The sequence below is a fragment of the Pristiophorus japonicus genome, chromosome 6 (genome assembly GCF_044704955.1).
Source record: "Pristiophorus japonicus isolate sPriJap1 chromosome 6, sPriJap1.hap1, whole genome shotgun sequence".
Taxonomy (NCBI): Eukaryota; Metazoa; Chordata; class Chondrichthyes; family Pristiophoridae; genus Pristiophorus; species Pristiophorus japonicus.
Window position 1 is genome coordinate 35194705 of NC_091982.1, and position 27580 is coordinate 35222284.

Consider the following 27580-nt stretch of genomic DNA (forward strand, 5'->3'; position numbering starts at 1 on the left):
CGATCAACCCCCAGGCCCCCAGCCACCCCCAATCACCAATGATACTCAGGCCGGCCACAATCTTCCCTTCACCACACGCCCATCATCTGGCCCTGATACTCTCTCCCTGCCCCTAACCCCGATCCTACATGCACCCTTCGATCATCTACCCGATCCTCGATCTTCTCTCCCCACCCCCCACCGATTGTCTGCCCAACCCCTGATCTTCTCGGTCACCCCTGATCCTCTCTCCTTACCCCCAATCGTCTGCTCAACCCCCGATCCTCTCTCTGCCACCCCGATCGTCTGCCCGGCCCCCAATCCTCTCTCCCCACCCCCACCAATCGTCTGCCCGACTTGCGATCCTCTCTTCCCACCCCCATCGATCGTCTGCCCGTCCCCCAATCCTCTCTTCCCACCCCCACCGATTGTCTGCCCGCCCCCCAATCCTCTCTTCCCACCCCCATCGATCGTCTGCCCGACCCGCGATCCTCTCCCTGCGCACCCCACCCCCCCTCACAATCCATTTAACAGCCCGGCAGGAACGCAAACCCTCCCTCCCTCCTCTGTTCACCCGCAGGACTCCCCGCCCACAGCCAGCCAGCCAGCCTCTCAATTTGGTTGGCTGTGGACGGGAACCGAGGCCTCGCATGCAAATCAGGCCCTGCCGTTAAAGTCGGCAGGGCATTCAGGAAACTCGGCTTCCTGGGTTTCCACCTTACCATGGAGCCCCCTCCCCGCCCCCACCGGCCCCCAGCCCTCCTTCCTCCACAAAATTCCGGCCCGAATATTTGCAAAATGTCCAAACACTGGTCCAATTTGGATTCAGATGTTCCCCGCTGAGAAAATGGTGGTGCACATTAATCACCAGACATTTCACCAGCTTGTAACAACGCAGTATAGATGTGACAATTTTATAAGTCAAGCAAAAAGTTTGCTTTCACGCTCGTTGAATGCAGGCAGCTGCAAGGTGCGACTCGTAAAAGGAAGTGGCAATTAAAATAAAACTGGTTCGCCTGCCTGGTAACTTTACATATTGTACAATGTTTGGAGTGCTTCTTTCTGGAGGTCTAGTAGCACTCCCGTATTTGTTTACACAGAAGGCATTTTATAAGGTTTTAGATTGGGGAGGGAAACTCTAGAACTATGCATGTTACATAAGAGACTGTGGTACAGTGAGAGATGCGCTATACGCATGGTGTTGTGTAAGGTATAATAGACTGTGTAGCAAGCAGCAAGAGATACATTAGCTACAGAGGCCATTACATAAGCAATACAATTGAAAATAAGCATGGTAAGGGCAAATTATTTGGTGTATCACATTAAAGGCAATATGTAAGGACCAGGACTTACCTCTTGTCCAGTGGCAATGTCTATTGCTGTGTATACAGTGCCTGACGCTCTAAAAAAAAAATGAAGCAAAACAGGAATTATCAACATGTTTAGTACCAACAGTCCCTGTAGACCAGGCACAAAAAGCAACACTGCACAGACTTTACCCGGTGAGGAATGGAGCAGCAACAAGTCCAGCATCAAAAGGACACAAGTAGATCCAACAAACACAAGCAAAAAGGTGTAATACAAAGCACGAGACAGGCACGAGATTGTTTGGAACAATCCGGAATGTTGCATTTATATAGAACCTACCAAATTCAGCTGCATTAATAGTTCCAGTTAGGCAATAGGCTGAAACTCCAGTTCTCCTGCCTAACAGTTAAATTTAAATGTTTAGAAAGTTTATGCAGTATTGCCTGCCTTGTCTAAATTTCTTACTTGACTCCAGGTAGATTTAATCCCAGATTGACATTGTACGTTCAATGCAGTGCAAGGCTACCCGCTCCAGTGGTCTCTCTGAAGTGTGAGTCAATTCGTATGTTGGTGTATTCAATTCAATTTAAGGGTATATTTTTCTACGATTGTTAATATGAGCATCGGGGAAAATAGTTTCAGAATTACACTGGCATTTTCACCCACATTAACATTCTGAAGGAAAATGTTGTACAACATTGGATAGAGACAGATTTTTGGGAGCCATGAGAGTCAAAGAAAAATTTAAATTTAACAGAGATCAAATGTAGGTGAACAGTAACTAGGGTGGTGCATGCAAAGTGGCTCTCAAATGAATTTGAATATTAACTTTGAACGCTAAACTGGCTTTGGAAACAAAGCAGCTCAAATCATTCCAACTGCAGCTCACCAATGGAACCTTTATATCTCTGTTCTGGAATAAAAAGCACAAGTGACATCAGATGGGAGACTGTAACCCTTAACTGAGCAGCGCTGACTGATGGGAGTTTTCAGGATGGCACACACTCCAGAACTGCATGTCCCAAAACCTGCCACATTAGCAGTTTAGGCAAGTTTGCGCAGCAGAATTTTTAGCAAGCAGAATTTTAATATTAATTAAAAAAATTGAAAGATGAAGATAATTTGTGTTATGAGGTACGATGAGGTCAGCATGACATCGGTCATTCATTAGCATTTTGCATACTGAGAATTACACGGCAACATTCAGGGGGGATTTTTTTTGTTTAAAACTACATGGAAAATTGAAAGAACAACCCTATCGTTACAACTTTATTTCAAGACCAGACTTAAATATGAAATATTATTCAGTACATTTACATACAATAACAAAAATGATTTTCTGAAGCACAAAGTTGAACATTATTCCAAAAGGTGAAGAACTGGCTGTTCTCAAAGGGTTGAATATTCTTTAGACTTTGAATAAACACGCATCAATCCTTTCTGTTACAGTGTGGCTACAGAAAAGAAAGATACTCTTCCAAGGGCCTGAAATTGTTCGACATACCACCCCCTACTGCCTGCGTACCGCCCAAAAATGCGATTTTGGTTAAAAAAAACAGCTACATACCGCCAACATATTGCTCGGCGGAATATTCACCATTGACATACCGCCGAGAGGTATGCACACCGTCCACCGTGCAGGACTGCCTGCATACTGCCCAAAAAGTCCGATTTTCATTGCATGCCGCCAACATATCACCGGAGCTGCATGCCTTCCTGGAAAAGCTGGCTTTACGCGATGGTAAGTGGGCGGGAATGGGCGGAGTGCTCAAAGCCGCTATTTTGGAAATTGGGAACTGTCAGCTAAAGCAGCACCTTTGTATCTCTGAGGTGAACAGTGATTTTAGAGTGCAATTTAGGGTGGAAAATGTGTTTTTATTGTTACTGAGTAACTTAAGATAGAAGGCATTTTAGTTATTTTTTTCATCGAAAAATATTGTGGAAATTTAAAAAGAATGGGTAAAACACTTCTGTAAAAAAAACTGAAAGAAAAATATCGTGCATGCGCAGTTCAGTGCCACACCATCCATCGAAGGGAAAGTCGATTTGGATTGGCTACGTTACATACCGCCCACTGCATACCGCCGACATAACGGTGAAAACATTTTGACCAATTTTGTCCTCTTCGGTCTTGGCGGTTTGAAACGATGCACAGCCGGCATACCGCTGAGAAATGGGCGGACTTTATGCATCGACCAATTTCAGGCCCATAGCATTTAATCACTCTCAATCCTTTGTTTGGTTTGAAGTGTAGTAATTGACTCCGACTATTATCAATGACATTTATAGTGTCAGCATGGAAGGTTGCTTTTTAAAAATAAAAAAAGAGTTCTTTTTCTCGCCTTCCTCTTTCTGGATCTTTCTACTCCACTCACCCTCCACAGACAAATGTTTAGGCAGGGTGGGAGGGCTGAGCCTATGCCACCGGTGGTGCAGGTTAGAAGATTGGGATGTCGTGCCTCCTCACAGAAGCAGGAATGGGATCAGAATTACAGGCAATTACAGTGAAGCAGGTTGCACAGACTGAAGGCATAATTAATTCGAATTATAGACCGTGAGCTACACAGGGGAGAGGGTGACATGGCTTTAACAAGGAAACAGTAACTAAATAGATCGAGAAAGATTATACTAAAGAGCAACAATTAAGCCCAGTGTGCTTAGGTCCAAAAATTAAATGTTCAAACAAATTACATTTAGAAATGGGACAGTGCGAAATGTTTAATTTATGGACTACTAAATTAATGCCAGGTCTGCACGCGACATACTCTCGGGTTCAACATCACTGGCCACTCTCGTAAGTAATCCTGTGTCTTCTACAAACTGGACAATACCTTTACTGCCCAATATTTAGTCAAACGGCAATATGACCTGGGCTCTGTAGCAATAAGACCCCCCAGATCGTGTGTACTGGATACTGTGATCTCGCATGTGCAACCATGTGTATTTCTCCTATGTTTCAGAAGACAGACTAACAAACACACCAGTGAAACGAGGTCAAATGTAAACCAGCAAACTGGTTTATTTTACATATACTACATCAATGAACAGAACATTGAGTCTTACAGGAAAACTATCAATTACCTTCTGTTCCACGTATCATAGAAAATAACAAAATGCACAACTACTGTTTTTAACACTATTAATGGGCTCACTTTTCAAGTCTGCGGTATTTTCCCCTGCTGGAACGGAGGACAGCTCAGCTCAGTGGGCGGGAGGACTTCTTTGGGTGGATGGTACCCAGCAGCCTTCTCTCCCCGCCGGTGGGAGGACTCCACCAAACTCGCTTGGAGGGGAGATGGCCCAGAAACCAGGGAAACCGCCGAGAAAACGCGGCAGCAGCGGATGGTAAGTCCACCAATTTCGGGCACGTAAACTATAATGTCCCAGTGATTTTTCTACTCTGAGTAATGTGTTTAGAACTATTTCTCTTTGAATAATGACCTCTATTAATTGTTCTACACCCACTTTTGGTGGTTCTACGATCTCAAATACTATCTCTTCTGTGAACAATGTCACCATCACCCTATAGATTACAATATTAATATATGGCCTTTCAACATTATTCAACCCAAGATTTACTTGACAAATGAAATGGAAGTTTAGGCCACTGGTAACAGAACTGCTCCCATTTCTATTCTGGACTATCTGATGAGTCTATAGCAGTCGTGAATAACAAGAATTGGCCAATATTTGTTATAATAGCATGGATAGCTGATTGACTAACTAACAGAAAACAGTCAGGATAAATGGGTCATTTTCCGGTTGGCAAATGGTAACTAATGGGGTACCACAGGGATCGGTGCTGGTGCCTCAACTATTTACTATAAGAACATAAGAAATAGGAACAGGAGTAGGCCATACGGTCCCTCGAGCCTGCTCTGCCATTCAATAAGATCATGGCTGATCCGATCATGGACTCAGGTCCACTTCCCTGCCCACTCCCCATAACCCCTTATCCCCTTATCGTTTAAGAAACTGTCTATTTCTGTCTTCAATTTATTCGATGTCCCAGTTTCCACAGCTCTCTGAGGCAGCGAATTCCACAGATTTACAACCCTGAGAGAAGAAATTTCTCCTCATCTCAGTTTTAAATGGGCGGCCTCTTATTCTAAGATGCCCTCTAAGTCTCCCCTATCAGTGGAAACATTCTCTCTACATCCACCTTGTTAAGACCCCTCATAACCTTATACGTTTCGATAAGATCACTTCTCATTCTTCTGAATTCCAATGAGTAGAGATTGTAAATAGTTGGAGTCCCAGCACTGATCCCTGTGGCACCCACTAGTTATTGGTTGCCAACCAGAGAATGTACCATTTATCCTGACTCTCTGTTTTCTGTTAGTTAGCCAATCCCCTATCCATGCTAATATATTACCCCAACCCCGTGAACTTTTATCTTGTGCAGTAACCTTTTATGTGGCACCTTGTCAAATGCCTTCTAGAAGTCCAAATACACCACATCCACTGGTTCCCCTTTATCCACCCTGTTCATTACATCCTCAAAGAATTCCAACAAATTTGTCAAAGATCCCCTTCATATATCCATGCTAACTCTGCCTGACCAAATTTTTCTTTCCAAATGTCCTGCTACTGCTTCTTTAATAATGGACTCCAACATTTTCCTAACCACAGATGTTAGACTAACTGGTCTATAGTTTCCTGCTTTTTGTCTGCCTCCTTTTTTAAATAGGGGCGTTACATTTGCAGTTTTCCAATCTGCTGGAACCTCCCCAGAATCCAGGGAATTTTGGTAAATTACAACCAATGCGTCCACAATCTCTGCTGCTATTTCTCTTAAGATCCTAGGATGCAAGCCATCAGGTCCAGGCAATTTATCTGCCTTTAGTCCCATTATCTTACTGAGTACCACCTCCTTAGTGATTGTGATTGTGTTAAGTTCCTCCCCCCCTATAGCTCCTTGACTATCCACTGTGAGAATATTGTTAGTGTCCTCTACCGTAAAGACTGATACAAAATATTTGTTCAGTGTTTCTGCCATCTCCATGTTCCCCATTACTAATTCCCCGGTCTCATCCTCTAAGGGTCCAACATTTACTTTAGCCACTCTTTTCCTTTTTATATACCTATAGAAACTCTTGCTATCTGTTTTTATATTTTGTGCTAGTTTACTTTCATAGTTTATCTTCCCTTTCTTAATCATTTTTTTTTGTCAGTCTTTGATGGCTTTTAAAAGCTTCCCAATCTTCTGTCCTCCCATTAGTTTTGGCCACTTTGTATGTCCTTGTTTTTAATTGGATACCGTCCTTTATTTCTTTAGTTAGCCACGGATGGCTAGCTTTCCTCTTACACCCGTTCCTCCTCACTGGAATATATTTTTCTTGAGAGTTGTGAAATATCTCCTTAAATGTACACCACTGTTCATCAATCGTCCTACACTTTAATCTATTTTCCCAGTACACTTTAGCCAACTCTGCCCTCATGCCTTCATAGTCTCCTTTATTTAAGCTTAGTATGCTGGTTAGAGATCCAACTTTCTCACCCTTCATCTGAATTTGAAATTCAATCATGCAATGATCACTCATTCTAAGGGGATCCTTTTATGAGGAGATTGTTTATTAATCCTGTCTCATTACACAGGACCAGATCTAAGGTAGCCTGCCCCCTGGTTGGTTCCGTTACATAATGCTCAAGGAACCAGTCCCTGATGCACTCTATGAACTCCTCCTCAAGGCTACCCTGACCAACTTGATTTGCCTAATCAATATGGAGGTTAAAATCACCCATGATTATTGCTGTTCCCTTTTAACAAGCCCCCACTATTTCCTGGTTTGCACTCCGACCAACAGAGTTGCTACTGTTAGGGGGCCTATAGACTACGCCCACCAGTGACTTTTTCCCCTTATTATTCCTTATCTCCACCCAAACTGTTTCAACATCCTGATCATTTGAGCCAATATCGTTTCTCACTATTGCAGTGATTCCATCCTTTATCCATAGAGCTACCCCATCTCCTTTTCCTTTCTGTCTGTTCTTCCGGATTGTCAAATACCCCTGAATATTTAATTCCCAGTCCTGGTCACTTTGCGACATCTCTGTAATGGCTATCAGAACATACCCATTTGTCTCAATTTGTGCCGGCAACTCATTTATTTTGTTACAAATGCAACGTGCATTTAGACAAAGTGCCTTTAAGTTTGTTTTTTTACCCTTTTTTCCTGCTTGTTTCCTCTTTCCTTCAAACTCACTTTCTTTATCTTTGCTTTCTAATCTATATTAATGACTTGGATGAAGAGACCAAGTGTAATGTAGCCAAGTTTGCTGATGATACAAAGATGGGTGGGAAAGCAAGTTGTGAGGAGAATACAAAAAATCTGCAAAGGGATATAGACAGGCTAAGTGAATGGACACACACTTGGCAGATGGAGTATAATGTGGGAAAGTGTGAGATTATCCAATTTGGCAGGAAACTTTTTTTAAATTATTTAAATGGAGAGAAATTACAAAATGCTGTAGTAGAGAGGGACCTCGGGGTCCTTGTGCATGAAACACAAAAAGTTAGTATACAGGTACAGCAAGTAATCAGGAAGGCAAATGGAATGTTGACCTTCATTGCAAAGTGAATGGAGTATAGAAACAGGGAAGTCCTGCTACAACTGTACATCTTCATCATAGGCAATCCCTCAAAATCGAGGAAGACTTGCTTCCACTCTAAAAATGAGTTTTCGGGTGACTGAACAGTCCAATACGGGAATTACAGTATTTGTCACGGATGGAACAGACAGTCATTGAAGGAAAGGGTGGGTGGGACTGGTTTGCCGCATGCTCCTTCTGCTGCCTGCGCTTGTTTTCTGCACGCTCTCGGCGATGAGACTCGAGGTGCTCAGCGCCCTCCCAGATGTGCTTCCTCCACTTAGGGTGGTCTTTGGCCAGGGACTCCTAGATGTCGGTGGGGATGTTGCATTTCATCAAGGAATGTCGTTGAAATGTTTTCTCTGCCCACCTTGGGCTCGCTTGCCGTATAGGAGTTCCGAGTAGGGCGCTTGGTGTGCAAAATCAAAGCACATGGTATTGGGGGTAATATACTGACGTGGATAGAGAACTGGTTGGCAGACAGGAAGCAGAAAGTCGGGATAAACGGGTCCTTTTCAGAATGGCAGGCAGTGACTAGTGGAGTGCCCCAGGGCTCAGTGCTGGGACCCCAGCTCTTTACAATATAAGTCAATGATTTGGATGAAGGAATTGAGTGTAATATCTCCAAGATTGCAGATGATACTAAACTGGGTGGCGGTGTGAGCTGTGAGGGGGACGCTAAGAGGCTGCAAGGTGACTTAGACAGGTTAGGTGAGTGGGCAAATGCATGGCAGATGCAGTATAATGTGGATACATGTGAGGTTATCCACTTTGGGGGCAAAAACACGAAGACAGAATATTATCTGAATGGTGGCAGATTAGGAAAAGGGGAGGTGCAACAAGACCTGGGTGTCATGGTTCATCAGTCATTGAAAGTTGGCATACAGGTGCAGTAGGCGGTAAAGAAGGCAAATGGTATGTTGGCCTTCATAGCTAGGGGATTTGAGTATAGGAGCAGGGAGGTTTTACTGCAAATGTACAGGGCCTTATTGAGGCCTCACCTGGAATATTGTGTTCAATTTTGGTCTCCTAATCTGAGGAAGGACTTTCTTGCTATTGAGGGAGTGCAGCGAAGGTTACCAGACTGATTCCCGGGATGGCCGGACTGACATATGAGGAGAGACTGGATCAACTGGGCCTTTATACATTGGGGTTTAGAAGGATGAGAGGGGATCTCATAGAAACATACAAGATTCTGACGGGGCGGGACAGGTTAGATGCGGGTAGAGGGTAGCTTGTTCCCGATGTTGGGGAAGTCCAGAACCAGGGGACATAGTCTTAGGATAAGGGGTAGGCCATTTAGGACCGAGATGAGGAGAAACTTCTTCACTCAGAGGGTTGTTAACCTGTGGAATTCCCTGCCGTAGAGAGTTGTTGATGCCAGTTCATTGGATATATTCAAGAGGGAGTTAGATATAGTCCTTACGGCTAAAGGGATCAAAGGGTATGGGGAGAAAGCAGGAAAGGGGTACTGAGGGAAAGATCAGCCATGATCTTATCGAATGGTGGTGCAGGCTCGAAGGGCCGAATGGTCTACTCCTGCACCTATTTTCTATGTTTCTATGCTTGCTTTGGGAGTCTTGTGTCAGGCATGTGAACAATGTGGCCCGCCCAACGGAGCTGGTCGAGTGTGGTCAGTGCTTCGATGCTGGGGATGTTGGCTTGCTGTACAGGGTATTGGTGAGGCCACACCTAGGGTACTGTGTACCGTTTTGATCACCTTATTTAAGGAGGGATATAATTGCATTGGAGGCAGTTCAGAGAAGATTCACTAAGTTGATTCCTGAGATGAAGGGGTTGACTTATGAAGAAAGGTTGAGCAGGCTGGGCCTATGCTCATTGGAGTTTAGAAGAATGAGAGGTGATCTTATTGAAACATATAAGATACAGAGGGGGGTCGACAAGGCAGATGTAGAGAGGATGTTTCCCCTCGTGGGGAAATCTAGAACTAGGGGGCATAGTTTCAGAATAAGGAGCCGCCCATTTAGAACTGAGAAGAGAAGGAATTTCTTCTCTCAGAGGGTCGGTAAATCTCTGGAATGATCTGCCCCAGAGAGCTGTGGAGGCTGGCTCATTGAATATATAATGACTCAAGAGTCTGGTTACTATAAACTCACTCGGTGCAACCTGATCCACCTTTATTCCAGCCCAAGAATGCCTGCGTGACAGAGACACCCAGCTTTTATACAGGTGACCAAGCACATATGCCACATGCGTACAGCCTGATGACCTCCGACCACGGCGCCCTCTGGTGTCTGGTGACCCCCAGGCATTAATACATAACAGAATATATTTAAGGTGGAGATAGATAGATTTTTTTGTGATAAGGGAGTAAAGGGGAGCTGGGCAGGGAAATGGAGCTGAGTCCATGATCAGATCAGCCATGATCTTATTAAATGGCGGAGCAGGCTCGAGGGGCCAGGTGGCCAGTTGGCTCCTATTTCTTATGTTCTTGTAACTGTCCAACAAGATCAATCCCTCGTTTCTAATATTATGAGGAACAGCTGGAGAAATTTGGGCTTTTGAGATGAAAAGGTGGGTTTTGAGATGATTTGCTAGAGGTGTATAAGATAGTTAGTGAATGGAAAAGATAAACCCAAGAGAATATAGACTCAAACTTGTAAAAGGTCAATTAAGTATTGATACCAGGAAATTATTCTTTATACAGATATATGGAATAGATTTCCAGGAAGCGTAGAGGAGACAAAAATCCTGAAATAATTGGATGGCAAAATGGCAGTACTCGGATCTTTCTGAGTGGATATACTGCGATGAGGTAAATTACCTTCCTCATTTGTAACCAGTTTGTGATCTTGTGACCTGGAGTGAATTCACTTGCATTGCTGCAACATAAGAATTGGGATCAGGAGTAGGCTATTCAGCCCCTCGATCCTGCTCCGCCATTCAATGAGATCATGGCTGAACATTACATGATCATGATTGTACTGTGTGAGGGCATTAGTTCCGATGTACGTGTTATGGCCCTGATTTAACAATGGCTTTTTGATTTTCTCTATTCTCTAGACATAAGAACATAAGAATTAGGAACAGGAGTAGGCCATCTAGCCCCTCGAGCCTGCTCCGCCATTCAACAAGATCATGGTTGATCTGGCCGTGGACTCAGCTCCACTTACCCGCCCGCACCCCGTAACCCTTAATTCCCTTATTGGTTAAAAATCTATCTATCTGTAATTTGAATACATTCAATGAGCTAGCCTCAACTGCTTCCTTGGGCAGAGAATTCCACAGATTCACAACCCTCTGGGAGAAGAAATTCCTTCTCAACTCAGTTTTAAATTGGCTCCCCCATATTTTGAGGCTGTGCCCCCTATTTCTAGTCTCCCCGACCAGTGGAAACAACCTCTCTGCCTCTATCTTGTCTATCCCTTTCATTATTTTAAATGTTTCTATAAGATCACCTCTCATCCTTCTGAACTCCAACGAGTAAAGACCCAGTCTACTCAATCTATCATCATAAGGTAACCCCCTCATCTCCGGATCAGCCTAGTGAGTCGTCTCTGTACCCCCTCCAAAGCTAGTATATCCTTCCTTAAGTAAGGTGACCAAAACTGCATGCAGTACTCCAGGTGCGGCCTCACCAATACCCTGTACAGTTGCAGCAGGACCTCCCTGCTTTTGTACTCCATCCCTCTCGCAATGAAGGCCAACATTCCATTCACCTTCCTGATTACCTGCTGTACCTGCAAACTAACTTTTTGGGATTCATGCACAAGGACCCCCAGGTCCCTCTGCACCGCAGCATGTTGTAATTTCTCCCCATTCAAATAATATTCCCTTTTACTGTTTTTTTTTTCCAAGGTGGATTTTCCGACATTATATTCCATCTGCCAAACCTTAGCCCATTCGCTTAACCTATCTAAATCTCTTTGCAGCCTCTCTGTGTCCGCTACACAACCCCCTTTCCCACTAATCTTTGTGTCATCTGCAAATTTTGTTACACTACACTCTGTCCCCTCTTCCAGGTCATCTATGTATATTGTAAACAGTTGTGGTCCCAGCACCGATCCCTGTGGCACACCACTAATCACCGATTTCCAACCCGAAAAGGACCCATTTATCCCTACTCTCTGCTTTCTGTTAGCCAGCCCTCTTCTCTCTTCTCCCTGTATTGTGCATTCTCCTAGATCTGTAACAATACCAGTCAGTAATTGGCCTCTTGGATCTGCACATGAATGGCCCTGGTCCTTGGTAACTCACCAAAAAGTTTTTTTTCCCCTCTCATTTTTGGGAGTTGAGGGGAAGAAGAATTCCTCACCCTACACCAGATGAAGAACAACAGGCAAAACATCACCTCTTGCAACTCATGGCACAAAGCAGTAGAATAGCAATTCATTGCGCTGCTGGGGGTTTAGCTAGGTCACAATTCTGCATTGGGATCTGCATTGGGTTGAATTCAGGTCTTCAACATCTTATGTGCTGGAGACATATGGAAAGGCTACCTACGCAGCTCTGAAGAAAAACAAACTGCAGGCTATTTGTGCTCACTGCAGTATTTGATTTCATTTTCCATTAGATGCGCCCAGCAATTTCACTGTCACAGACAAGAAACACAGAGAATCTTATATATCATTAAGGACAAATTACCTTAGCTAAGCTGAAGAAGGTTCCCATTGTTTAAAATCACTCCATGGAACTACCCTTTATCAAAGAAAATAAGCCACCTATTGTAGGGTCAAGATCATAGGCAACATGATCGGTGAAGTAGTCCAAAGCTCTATTGTTATATGCACCCTGTCCCTTCGGAGTCCTGAAGTGACAATTCTTTCTCTTCAGTTCAATCATGATAAAATTTCAATATATGAAGACTGAAGTAAAATCGATTAGCATTTTATTTTTCTTGACTTAACTATTTTGTTTCAGGATTCTCAGAAAACATAGGTTAAAAGAGTGCAGCGCCAAGCATATTAGCAATTAGTTGTTCTACTTTTTTTTTTAAATAGCTTTCATTAAAAGATCATTTTCACTGGAGACTTGGAGGCAAATTTTTGTGCGGTACCGTAACCATAATGTTATTTTTTAGAAAGAAGGGGGCCTCAGATGACACTACCCGAGCATATCTGGTCCACGAAGACACTTTTGCGCCAATTCTCACCCTGCCGATCCGGCAGGAATCGGGCTGCTGGGCCATTAAAATAGCCTGTGCGACTTACCCATACTGATCCCGCTGCCATTCCCCAGGGTTGCAATCTTAACCTGTTCTTCTAATGAGGTGAGAAGAACAGCCGCCAAAAGGCAGCAGAGTCTCTATTAAATAATGCAGACCGGGCACCGATGGTGAACTCGTGGATCAGTTACTCTTATAACTGGTATTCCTCATTGAACTTAAATAAAGGCAATTACAAAAGTATGAAGACAGAGAAGACAAAATAGATTAAAGGGTAAGATGGTAGATAAGCAGTAGCAGACATTTAAGGAGATATTTCATAACACTCAGCAAAGATATATTCCAATCAGAAAGAAAGACTCTAAGAGAAGGTTGAACCATCCATGACTTACTAAGGAAGTTAAGGATGGTATCAAATTGAAAACAAAGACATGGGGGCCAAGTTTCGGCCTGAGTTGCTCCTGTTTTTTTGGAGCAACTGGTTTAGAATGGAGTACCTTAGAAATTTGAATTCTCGGCATTTAATTTGCTCCAGTTCTAGTCAGTTAGAACAGTTTCACTTTGGAACATAATTTTTTTTTCAAAAGGGGGCGTGTCCGGCCACTTACGCCTGTTTTCAAAGTTTAGGCAGTGAAAACTTACTCCAAACTAACTTAGAATGGAGTAAGTGAAGATTTTTGTATGTTCGACAAAACCTTGTCTACACTTTAGAAAATCAGGCGTAGGTTACAAATTAGGCGTAGGGAATGTGGGGGGGGGGGGTTTAAAGGGAAGTTCGCAAACATTAAACACTCCAGTTTTACAAATAAAGAGCCATCATCAATAATAAATGATAAATACATCAATAAATCAACCAATAAATCAATCAAAAAAAATTAATAAAAATAATTTTTTTTAAAAAAATCAATAAATAAAACATTTTCTACTTACTGACTGCAGCACCGGGAGTCCTACAACAGCGTGCTGGGATGGCCCCCCCAGTGTGTCTCTGTCAGTGTCCCTATCTCTCTATCTGTCTGTGTGTGTGTCTCTATCTCTCTGTCTGTCAGTGTCTGTGTTTCTGACAGTGAGGGGAGGGGGCGAAGGGGGGTGGGAGGGAGGGGGGAAGGAGAGAAGGGGAGAAGGGGGGTGGGGGGGAAGGGGAAGAAGGGGGATGGGGAGGAGGGGGAGAAGGGGGTGGGGGGAGAAGAGGGGTTGGGGGAGGTAAAGAGGGGTGGGAGGGGGGGAGAGAGAGTCGCGGAGGTCGGGGGGGGGAAGAGAGAGTCGCAGAGGTTGGGGGGGGGGATAGAGAGAGTCGCGGAGGTCGGGGGGGGAGAGAGAGTTGCGGAGGTCGGGGGGGTGGGGGAAGAGAGTCGCAGAGGTCAGGGGTGAGCGGGGAGAGTTGCGGAGGTCCGGGGATGGGGGGGGGGGGGGAGTCACGGTGGTCCGGGGGCGGAGGGGGTGTCAAGGAGGTCGGGTCTGGGGGGGGGGAGGAGAGCGGGGGTCGGGTCGGGTCGGGTGGGAGGAGCCTTATCCACGCAGCCCCAGTGAGGCCATTAGGCCAGGGCTAGGGACTGTGTGCTTCGGGCCCCTCCCACAGTTTTGGGCGCCTGGAGCTACTGCACATGCGTGCCCACTGTAGCGCGTATGTGCAGAGGTCCTGGCACTGTTTTCAGCACAGGGACCTGGCTCCGCCCCCTACAGCTCATGCTGCGCCGCGTCCAGCTCCAGAGGACCTGCAGGGAGCCGGAGAATAGGTAAGTTTTTTTTAGGCGCACTTTGTGGCGTGAAAAACGGGCGTCCAGGTCCGGCGCGGCCCGAAATTCGGGCCCATACAGTGTTGCGAAGATTAGTGGTAGGCCAGAGGTTTGGGAAATTTTTAGAATCCAGCAAAGGACGACTAAAAAAATAATAGAGAAGATAGATTATGAGAGTAAATTAGCAAGAAATATAACAACAGACAGTAAGAGCTTCTACAGGTATATAAGTAAACTTTGGTCCCTTAGAGGATGAGACGGGGAAATTAATAATGGAAAACAGGGAAATGGCAGAGAATTTGAACAAATATTTTGCATCGGACTTCACGGTAGATGACACTAAAAGCATCCCAATAATAATAGATAACCATGAGGCTATAGGGAGGGGGGAACTTAAAATAATCACTATCACTAGAGAAAAAGTACTCGGCAAACAAATGGGACTAAAGGCGGACAAGTCCCCTGGACCTGATGGCCTGCAACCTAGGGTCCTAAAAGAAGTAGCTGCAGATAGTGGATGCATTGGTTGTAATCTACCAAAATTCCCTGGATTCTGGAGAGGTCCCAGCGGATTGGAAAACCGCAAATGTAACGCCCCTATTCAAGAAAGGAGGGAGACAGAAAGCAGGCAACTATAGATCAGTTAGCCTGACATCTGTCATTGGGAAAATGCTGGAGTCCATTATTGAGGAACTAGTAGCAGGATATTTAGAAAATCATAATGCAGTCAAGCAGAGTCAGCATGGTTTTATGAAAGGGAAATCATGGTTGACAAATTTTCTGGAGTTCCTTGAGGATGTAACGAGCAGGGTGGATAAAGGGGAACCAATAGATGTCGTGTATTTGGATTTCCAGAAGGCATTCAATAAGATGCCACATAAAAGGTTACTGCACAAGATAAGAATTCACGGAGTTGGGGGTAATATATTAGCATGGATAGAAGATTGGCTAACTAACAGAAAACAGAGAGTCGGGATAAATTGGTCATTTTCTGGTTGGCAAACAATAACTAGTGGGTGCCACAGGGATCAGTGCTGAGGCCTCAACTATTTACAATCTATATTTATGACTTGGATGAAGGGACCGAGTGTAATGTAACCAAATTTGTTGATGATACAACGATGGGTGGGAAAACAAGTTGTGAAGAGGACACAAAGAGTCTGCAAAGGGATATAGATAGGTTAAGTGAGTGGGCAAACATTTGGCAGATGGAGGATAATGTGAGAAAATGTGAGATTACCCACTTTGGTATGAAAAATAAAAAAGCAAATTATTAATTAAATCAAGACTACAAAATGCTGCGGTACAGAGGGATCTGGGTGTTCTTGGGATATGAAACACAAAAAGTTAGCATGCAGGTGCAGCAAGTAATTAGGAAGGCAAATGAAATGTTGGCCTTTATGGAGTGGAGTATAAATGTAGGGAAGTCTTGCTACAATTATACAGGACGTTGATGAGACCACATCTGGAGTACTGCGTACAGTATTGGTCTCCTTATTTAAGGAGGAATATACTTGCATTGGAGGCAGTTCAGAGAATGTTCACGAGGTTGATTCCTGAGATGAAGGGGTTGTCTTATGAAGAAAGATTGAGCAGGTTGGGCCTATACTCATTGGAGTTTAGAAGAATGAGGTGATTTTATTGAAGCGTATACGATTCTCAGGGGGCTTGAAAAGGTGGATGCAGAGTGGATGTTTCCCCTTGTGGGGGAATCTAGAACTAGGGATCATAGTTTCAGAATAAGGGGTCGCCCATTTAAAACAGAGGTGAGGAGGAATTTCTTCTCTCGATGGTCGTGAATCTTTGGAATTCGCTACTCCAGAGAGCTGTGGAAGCTGGGTCACTGAATATATTTAAGGTGGAGATGGATAGATTTTTGAACGATAAGGGAGTTAAGGGTTATGGGGAGCGAGCAGGAAAGTGGAGTTGAGGCCAACATCAGATCAGCCATGAACTTATTGAATGGCGGAGCAGGCTCCTGCTTATGTTCTTATGATTATAATGACGGCTTCTTCAATACAGACATGGAATGTTACATAAGCGAATAACTGTTCTGAAAACTATTTGAAAGTGGTGAGGGACAAACTAAATTAACAATTTAAAGCGACTCAAACTAGACATATCTGGGTTAATTTGCTGAGCACTTCAATTTGGCCAAATACAGACTACTTTGGGAGAGATGTGCTAATTTATTTAAAGTCTAACATGCCCCTTTACAAATTCATGATCCATTCTCATGTCCCACCAATTTGATTGATGCAAATCATGGAATTCTGTTCAGTCAGAAGTATTTTACAGAGGAGCACTGGATGATGCAGTGCGTTAGTACTCGGGGACCAGTATTCCAATGCAGCTCGGAGTAAGAGGAGGGATGTTTCCCGTCACTAAATCTGAGAAATGAAATGAGCTTGGGGCAGTCTCAACTTAGTTCTTAAAGGACACAATTCAGTGATCCAACTTTTACTATTGGACTGAACTGGTAATCTCACTCAGGAACACTACAAAGATAGTGGAGGTAGAACTGTCACAGTGGCTGGAGGTAAATGTTAAGCATCTGGACTGTGTCCCAATTACTATAGAGACAGGCACTTTAAAAGCTATGTTTATCAAATTGCCTGACGCTTCCCTCTCCTTCCTCTTTCTTGATCAGGTTTTCTACATGAGCAGGGACGATGGTCCAATCTTATGACTTTTCTACAGCCACAATTTGATCAGGTGATCTCAGGGCTGATAAGAGAAATGAAAGAGGGAAGTGATACTGCCATGCCATGTAGACAGGGTGAAGTAAAACATGGCGAATGAAAGAAGAGTGAAAATAACACAACTGGAGAGGCATGTAGACCTCATGGGCACCTTCAAAACTCATCTACAGCTATTTTATATTGTGAGAATAAAAGTGTATTTTAATGATAGAATTGATATGGAATGTATGTAATAAAGGTGAATTGTGTGTGTATGTATAAATGTCGAAAGTGCAGATTTTACAGACAGGCTGCGGTTTGAACTCAAGAACACAAAATGGATCAAGTCGCTGGGTGGGCGGAGCTTAAAGAATAAAAGGAGCATGGCTTTGAAACCCATTGAAACTAAAAGGTGTTAATTGGAAAACAATTAACCTAATCAAGGAGCGGCATCAATTACCCCAGACAGTCACATGTGTGAGGAAAGCCAATAAAAGACTACCCTGAAACTAAGACCCAATCCTGGGGCTTTCTGAGAAACAGTGGACTTAAGAATATAAAAAGAGGCAAGCCTGTTCATTCTCTTTTCGGACCACGTGGCAAAGCAGGAAACCTCACTCTCCATAATATCAGACCAAGAAGCAAGGAAGGTGGCCGTGTGCTTTGCTTGACTCGGAGGGAAGTATATGTCTGTGTAAATCTTTAACTCATTACCTTACCTGTTGTAATTAAGTAGAGTTCATAGGATACTAATAGACTGCTGTTGTGTTCGATAGGCTACGTGCATGTGTGTGTGTTTAATAAACTTATTCCAAATTGTTTAAAATAATTGGTCTTGCTGTCAATTTAATGCCAGAGACATTTAGAAATCTTACAATATGTTTAGATATTAGACACTTCTGCTAGTGCTCTCTAAACATTTAGGGGAGAAGTTGGCCTGCTTTGCGCTTCCTGTTAGCGCCTGCGGGGGGCGGTATTGGGGCACTAAAAGATTACTGACTGGGCGCGGTGAAATCCCTGACGCCTGCGAACTTCCCTGGCAGTTTCTCACTGGTGGTAACACTTACCGTCTCGCTTGGGCCCTGTAGATCGTGATGTCATCTAGTGCGCAGCACCCCATTACCGCCCCGGTTGAGATATTCGCTCCCTGAAACGTTATCGCGCCAAATGTGGCACTACGCAATTGCTAGCCTTTAAACCTCAACCATGCACACACATGAAAATGCAATAGATGGGGCCTAAGTGAAATTAATTTGTGGTAGTCGTAACCATATTAACATTTGTCTTAGGGCACATTAGTATGGAATAACAGAGATGTGCACATGGATAGGTAGTTTGGAGTTTTGCTTGAGAACCTGTACTTAAAAGTATTTATTGCTGTAATTTCCATGAAAAGATTAAACTGATGTAGTGGTATCTGTGCTATAGCAGATTATATGGAAATAACAGGCATGATTAACAAAATTTTTTATGTTCTTACAATTTGGCATAAATTGGCACTATATTGATAGTCCCTTTAGGAGGGGTCTGGATAAATGTAAATTTCACATTGCTACTGTTCTGTGGATGAGGGGGAGGAGGGGGTAAAACATGCCATACAGCACTGCTTATTAATATACCAATCTTCCCCATCACTAGAATGCCATACTATGGGCCCAAATTTCGGATGGAGTTGCTTCTATTTTTTTTGGAGCAACTAGTTTAGTTTGGAGTATCTTAGAAATTGCAATTCTCAGCATTTAGTTTGCTCCAGTTCTAGTGATTTAGTTTAGTTTAGTTTTAATTCCGTTTTTTTTCAAAAGGGGGCGTTACCAGCCACTTACACCTGTTTTGCATGTTTAGGCAGCAAAAAGTTACTCCAAACTAACTTAGAACGGAGTAAGTGTCAACTTTTGTATGCTCAAAAAAACCTTAAGTACACTTTAGAATTAGGCGCAGATAGACAGAAATTGGTGGGGGGGGGGGGGGGGAGGGGAAAGGGAAGTTAGAGGGATTTTTCAAAGCATTAAACACGTCACTTTTACCAATAAAGAGCCATCATCAATAATAAGTGATAAATAAATCAATAAAACAATCAATAAATCAATCAAAAAAAAATTTAAAAATAAAAAATAAAAAAATCAATAAATCAAAAATTAAAAGTTTCTACTCACCTACTGCAGCACCTGGAGCACCGCGAGCCCTCGAACAGCCTGCTGAAGTGTTGGTTGGGCGAGGCCCACCACTGAGGAGGAGTTTGGGTGGGCCCCGGCGCCAAAGAGCTGCTGGTCGGGTGAGCCCCACCACCGAGGAAGAGTTTGGGCGGGGCCCGCCACCGAGGAGGAGTTTGGGTGGGCCCCACCGCCGAAGAGCTGCTGGTCGGGCGGGCCCCACCGCCGAGGAGGTAAGGACAGTGGCGATGAGGCGAGGGATGGTGAGGCAGGCAGGCCACTTGGCCCAGGATAGGGGCGGCGAACATCGCGATGTCCCTTCGGCCAGGGATAGGGTCGTCCGGAGACAGGACGCGGTGGGAGGGCCAGGAGCTACTGCGCATGCGCGCAGACTCCATTGCGCACGTGTGCAGCTGCCGGCACTCTTTTCGGCGCAGGACTGTAGCTTCGCCTCCAGATGCTTGTGCTGCACCGCACCGACAGCTAAACAGGCCTGCTGAACACCGAGATAAGTTTAGGCACGCTTTTAATTCTACAAAATTGGCGGGCCTCTCGCAGGTGCGCCATTCTGTGGGACAGCCGAAACTTGGGCCCATAATAAGTTGTGTCTAAAACTTTTTTTTTAACAACAGCTCACAAACACTTTTTTGGTTTTGCTTAGTTACTGGTTAAATGGAGAAGTATCATCTTCATGTCAGGCCTCACTTGGTAACCTTGTGGAAAATTCATTAATGTAATATGAGTAATGGAAATATACACGAGAAAGACTAAATTTATCATCTTGACTGAGAACTGTCGAAATTCGTTGGCAGTGTACTCGAGAAAAATCCATTACTATATTCAAGCTACACATTTAACTACAAATATGAAGGAAGTTCACAATACAAAAGAAGAAGTATTGAACTATAAGACCAAATGAAAGGGTACTTCATCAGTGGGTAATGAGAAAGAATGAGAGCACATAACTGGAGAGACAGGACAGATAAAAGTCTCCCAAAAAAGTCACAACACACTCTTAATCATTAACTAGTGTCTCTCCAGTGACTATTCTGACAGAAAGTCACAGAATGATGGGCCCAACATTGGCTCAAGCTGTTCTTTCGGCACAATGACCTGAAGCGCGCTGACTTTGCATGCTGGAAAGGGCGCCAGAAAAAAGGGCCCCATCCTGGCCGCTCTTCGGAGTCCCCGGAGTCGTAGCGTGGTGTGCAGACCGAAGGCGGGGGGGAGGGGAGGGGAGGGGGGGGCAGAGCAGTAGGCCAGCGCAGAAAGCACTGCCAGCACCTGCGTGCATGTTCAGCGAGGGCTGCACGCATGCTCCTGCCCTCCCAGCGCGTCCTGTAGGCTGTGAGCAGGACCCGATACTCGCAGCCCCTATCACCGGCCGAAGGGACGCCCGATCTCGCCGCAACCGATCCCCGGCCGAGTGGCCTCCTGCGCTGGCCGGCCATCCTGCTGAGTTCTCAGTCGAGGTAGGACTTCGATTCTACTTTTTTATTTAGTGGTTGTGTGTGCTTGAGAGTTTTGATTGGGGGGGGGGGGGTGGGGTGGGGGAGAGGAGGAGTTTTTTTGCGGGGGGGGAGGGGGGGCGTGGAGAGAAACAGTGTATTGGGGGAGGGGGAAGAGAAAGAGTGTATGTGGGGGGTTGGGAGGAGGAGAGTTTTGGGGGGATGAAAGAGTGTTTTTGGGGGGGGGGGGGGGGGGGGGGAGAGGGAGAGAATGAGTGTTTTGTATACCAGCATCTCTCTCTCTCTGGCTACCTCCGCCCCCCCCCCCACACCCCGATATCGCGGCCAGCAGCTCGCATTTCTCCAGTAGGATTTACTTTATTTTTATTAGTATTTTAATTGTTTGAGCTTTTCCTTGCAATGTTTGGTGCTTGGTTGTTGAGGTCCTCTCCATTCCCCTTCCCTCCCCTATCTCGGCCCTAATGTCTGCCGAATGTGCGCTGCTTTTTCTTCACTGCCCGCAAGGCTTTTCAGAGCTGGCCACATACGCTGACCTAAGTCGATTTGGAGTAAGTTTTTGCTGGCCAAAGTGGCATAAATGGCCAAAACTGGTGTACGTGTCTGGGAACGCCCCCTTTTGAAAAAAAAACTGACCTAAAGAATCGTACCTAACTGACTTACTCTGGAACAAATTTTTTGGGGAAAGTGGCATTTTCTAACCTACGCCAGAAAAAACAACTTACTCCAAAAAAACTGATGCAAGTCATGGCCAAAATTGGGCCCGGTGATTCCCAAATAAGAAGTCACAGATTACAGAATTTTGCAGCACAGCATTTGGACCATCAAGCCTATGCTGATTTTGCTTACATCACTATTTCTGGTAGAGAATTCCATATCCTAACAAATTTTGTATTAAAAAAAATCTTTCAACTTCTCCCTTTTTTTTGCTGATTAATCTTAAATGGCTCCCTCTGTGGACTCTATGACCAGTGGAAATAGGTTTCCAGGATGTTCCTCATCAAAGTCCGTCATCATTTTGAGCACCGTTATCATATCACCTTTCAACTTTCAATGTTATAATGAAAAGTGCCCCAATTTTTCTAGTTTAACATAACTAATGCCTCTCATCCCTGGTATCATATTAGTAGATCTCTTCCAGATCTCCTCCATGACCACAATAGCTTTTCTAAAGTAAGATGCCCAAAACTGGATACAATATTCTAATTATGGCCTAACTAATAGGTTGTATAGGTTTAGAATTGCCCTGTATTACATTTTTTGCATTCTATGCCTCATTTATAAAATCTACAATTCCAATTCTTAAACAGTTTTATCAACTAGTCTTCACACTTTGAAGGATTTCTGTATCTGAACACCCAAGTCTCTCTGCTCCTCTACTTCTTTTAAAGTTTTACCATTTATTGTTTACTTCCTATCCTTATTCATTCTATCAAAATGTACCATATCACATTTCTCCTCATCTGATCTTTATCAGCTCAATATAATAAACTATGTATAGGCTCCCGAAGTCACCTCTTCAATTAATCAAACTTCCTATTTTTGTGCAAATTTTGACATTCTGCCCCTCATACCTGAGTTCAGATCATTTATATATACTGAGAGGTGCAATGGTATCAACACTAAGGACAACACCATTTACCTCCCCCCAGTCCGAAAAACTTCCACTAACCATTAGGATTTTCTGTCCTTTGACCAACGACCTATCCATGCCGTCTGTTATAGAGAAAGATTTCCCCCCTAGAGCAACGGCACCTGTAGCATAATGTTAGAACTAAATATGTAACTGTAGTATTAAATGTGTGTGTAAAATGTATAAAGATGGATGCTCGTAGTTCAGCAAAGCCCCAAAGGATTTCAGCCAGCAGAAAGAGACTGCATTCCTAGTTACTGATAACTGCTGTTTCTCACACAGGAATAAACATAAAAAAATGAGTTCAGTAGATGTCCCTAATCAACGGGCTTTCAGGCCTCAGACAAGACGTCCTGGTCCATGCTAGAACAATACAACTCTAACAGGATTAAGATAAGCAGACTGCCCAGAGACAGCACCCAAGGACAGTAAGATAAGGGGGGGGCCCGGACCATGTCACATGACCATGAATAACTCTTAGCAACACATGAGGCAATCACGCAGCCACCTAATGTTTAGAGACCACTACTATTGGTCTATTCAAATCTATATAATCTATAATCAATATGATTGGATAGTGTCCGGACGAAATGGGCTGATGTAACTGTAGTAAACTGTTGTAAAACATATAAAAATCCATGAAACCCTTTGTTCGGCGGAGAGAGGTACCTGGACCCACCAGTTGCTTCATCTCCCCGCCGGCGTAATAAACCGCTTAGATGTGTGGACCGACCCTGAGTGACGAATGATTCTTGGAGGGTACATTCGTGCTTTCAATGGTGTCACGAACAGAATATTGCAGAGACTGTTGGGACACCCCCTGGTGAATCCGGGTGAGTATAAGTCCAAGTATAAAAATATATAGCGGGGTGCTGGTGGTGAACGCACAGGTTGATCGACACGGATGGATGGTCCAGTATCTCACACACCTAGCCTGAGCCTGAATTAAGAGGACTTAGTCCCACGTGACGGCCAGGATCAAGAAGGCGTAGAGAACCCCCCTGAGACCATAGGATCGTGGAATCAAGCGACACCTCTCAGACCCAGTAAGGGAATTGGCAATAGATCCCGGGGAGAAGGGACCAGGTGGTGTCCAGAGGCCGACGCAATATCCAACCTGTAATGGAACTGGCACGGATGTTTAGATTTTGTGCTGAGAGAGAAATAAAACACAAGATTTGCCCAGTGAATGGGATCGTAAAATAAAACGAAATGTTGGAATGTATACAGGGTGTGAAAATTGGATTTCAGTAAACAAAATAGCTATTAAAAATGTGTGGTCTCGTTTTTTAAAAAAAATCTTTGGCAAGTAGTTGAATTAGAAGTTAAGAAAAATTGGAGTTTTAATCTAAAATGCTGTCTTTCCTGATGAGAAGACTTTTATTATGATGGCTTTACTAATGATTTCTGCTGTTTTAACAGATTCCTAATTTCTAAGCAAATTTTGAAGGCACAAAGACTTAAAAAATAATTTTTAGGATGATTACGCGATGTCACGTAATGACATCAGGCTTTCTTACAAACGTTGACAGCTGTTTTATACTGGACATTATTAATTTGGATTTCTAAATAGAATAAAAAAAGACTCACCTGACAGATAGAGGAAATGGTGGGATAGTCAGAATAAAATTAAAACAGAACTAGCCTATGTAATAATACTCCCCTGATACAAATAAAAGAAAGATACTCAAACAAAACAAATTCAAGAGTTAAAAGCTAAGATAAATAAGCTGGAAGAGATTTTTTTAAAAACGGGACCAGACAGATAGTGCAGTGCGCAGCCATAGCACCATCACCTATGGCAATAGAGCCAATGTACCCCACGGTGAGTAAATGTAGTCTACAAACCGAACCTTTACCTCCGATTTCACAGAGTGACCGCAACATGCATGGATAAAAGATGAGTAGACCAGTACCTAACACTTGGTGACGATCAGGCTATCTGTTTAAAATTTGCAGATAAAACACTCACTGAGATGGGACCACAGCGGTTGCTTCGACTTTGGAGACTCAGGATAATGGGAACCTTGAGGCCCACGCAGGCACTGGATAATACAGATGGACTACGAGAGATATAGCACATGCAGGAAAGACACAACTACATGAACTAGCTTTGTTTAATTTAACTGCCGAAATATGCATCCCAGCAGCCAAGGACTGGAGCAAGGACAGAACGTATTTTAACACATGGCTATGTATAGTGTATTAAGTAAGGTTGTAATGCAGCAGGCTGCCGATGCCATGGGCGCCAGTAGATTCCGAGGACAGGAGCAAGTTCATAGGACCAAAAGGGGAAGGGCGCAGAAATCCAACTGGATGGAATTTCAGTTCTAGAAGCACATGCCTGGGCAGACGAAGCTGCAAATCAAGCAGCCAAATCCACCCGCAAGAAACAGAAGGGTGGGAACAGAACGGAGCAAAAAGGGGGGTGGGATTTTTTGGAAAACTGGCCAATGGGATAAAATGAAGACCAAGAGAGGTCTCTGGAATATAAGGTATATGTCCCGAAGCGTGACACGGTAACAACACGGAGAAGCCGGTATTGATCATGCGCAGCGCAAACAAGAAGGAATACAACCTTATGGCCTTAATCATAGTGCGTGCCCTGACGTATCGCTTGGCCTGCTTAATTCGTGCACATGTTAATCCCATCATGACCATCAGAACCAGGCGGATGGAGTGTGGAGGAAAGATGACAATAAAGGTCCGGCTGGGACACCAAACACGCCCAAAGGGACCCTGGGAAGCCCTACCACTGCCCTGACAACCACCCTGGGGACAACAACTCTTCCCAGCACAACCACGCAAGTCCACCCATAAGCCCGTCCATAAAGACTGGAGCCAAAGGGGGGCTAGTAATAAAAGAATCTAAAGAAAGGATATAATTTGGGGTGTGTCAGCGACTACTTAACCTAAACCTAATGGATATCATTTTTCCTAGCTTCTGTGGGAATGAAACTATAAGTCTATACCAGAACCTGACACAACAGATCCTTGAAGGCCCGGAACCCACTACCCTGAGATTTAATGTCAGAAAGGGAACAGGGCAAGGTCGAACAAAAAGGGGAATACTGGAAACACCAGGCACGGGTTATGCGGCAGGGGTTACGACGATGAATTCCATAGGTCTGTATGCAATATACGACCGGGTTAACAACTTAATGGCGTAGTCTTGAGGGGTTTAGTGGGGAGGGACTTGGATAACCAAGCCCTACAAGCGCGGTTGGGAGATAACGCGGAAGGGGAATTGTTACAGGTGGCCCATACATTGCAGAAACATGCCAAGACAATTGAAATGATTCCCATCTCTATTCATGACACTTTCCTAGATTGGTTCTCACCAAACTGTTTTGAGCTACTATTGATTCTTGGTGTAGGCTGTAAAATACATTTTGAAGAGCCACAATTTAGTCAACATTCCTCTGCTTTGCATCTATACACTGCCACACTTGGGCTGGGGTCCCTAAAATATATGTTAATGAATGCAACTGTACCAGTAAAGTTGATTTAGTGACAGCTGAATGTTACCACTTGCAGAGTAACACATTGGTTTGGATAGTGCTAATCAGGCTGCCTTGATGGAATCTGTGAAAGCATAGCTTCAAATTGCTGGGTTTCTTGTGGTTATTCCTAGCTTATAATCTGATGGAAGAAATAGACAACTTACAGAGAGACACTAACGCAATGCTGGCTGATCAGCCCTGGTACTCAAAGCTGTGGGACATTGGACTTAATATTCAGATCCATCCATAAGAATTATATCACATGTACTTGTAGTAATACAGGGCCTGGTTCTGATGGTAATGATGGGATTAACATGTGCACGAATTAAACAGGCCAAGCGATACGTCAGGGCACGCACTATGATTAAGGCCATAAGGGATGAAAATTTAAGCAGTCCTACGGGAAGGACTTACCTTATATAACTCTATGGGAAGGTTTCAGGAGGTCCCGAAGCTTGGGCGATGGCCACCCAGGTGAACGAACCTATCTGGAACTCGCCTACAGGGAGATAGTTATCGGGAAATATGGCCAGCTTGGTGTATAGCCAAGGGCCAAAAGGGGGGAATTGTAGGAGGAAAATTTGGCATTAGGGGTACTAGCGGGACAAGGGTTAAAGCACTGGCCCATAAGGAGGTAAAAGGCCTCTCTTCGGCCTTGTACCAAGGCTCCAGAAGTTATCAATTCAATAATATTCCAATAGGATACGATGTGAGAACCTAAACAGACATTGATAAGACCTTGCGAAGAGGCTCGAGGCAGACTCACAGACAACAAGGAGAATCAACAAATTCTGACCTGATGAAGTCATTCTAGTCACGGCGTAAGGTGGTCACGAGGGTCTTGGCCTGTCAATTCAAAGTAGCACTGATAAGGTAGTCCAATTAGAGAAGTAGCACTGATAAGGTAGTCCAATTAGAGATCTAGGGAGGTCTTACCAGGGAACGGAGGGGTTTTGAAATGTATAAAAGTTGTATGATTGTGCTGTTCGGAGAGCATCTCCACTCACAGGCGGCTGTGATAAGGGGTGTTCCTGGACGTTCGTAATAAAGATCGTTATACTCTGCCATCCGTCTCTGTCTGCTAACTTCGAGAATTGCTATGTGGGCTGGGGCGAGCGTCGACCCTCTATATCAGTGGGCCCGCTCGTGGGAAAAGAAGCCTTCCCTCTCCCCCATCAACAGGACCAACAGGCAAAACGGTGGTAGGTAGTCGTAAGGAGACGTAGGGCACTGCGGGAATTGCTTAAATGCGTTTTAAGAATTATATATGTTTGTGTAATAGCAGACTTGTGACCTGACAGTAGCTAGAAACGGTCTACTACAAGTCGCGCCGGGTAAAAAAAAAGGGCGGACCTCAGAGATAGATTCCGAATGAGCTACCCACCCCAATATTTGCGAGTTAGAAAGG

At 44.2% G+C, this 27580-nt stretch overlaps 1 protein-coding gene across 4 annotated transcripts in view; it reads right to left on the reverse strand.

Moving 5' to 3' along the window:
• The window catches only part of LOC139265612 (serine/threonine-protein kinase PAK 3), a 261203-nt gene that overhangs the window by 22423 nt on the left and 211200 nt on the right, over positions 1-27580 (reverse strand). For all 4 annotated transcript variants that reach the window (XM_070882746.1, XM_070882745.1, XM_070882749.1 and 1 more), the window contains one exon: positions 1333-1381. In XM_070882746.1, the coding sequence (XP_070738847.1) occupies positions 1333-1381 (49 nt within the window). The remainder of the gene's footprint in view (positions 1-1332; positions 1382-27580) is intronic.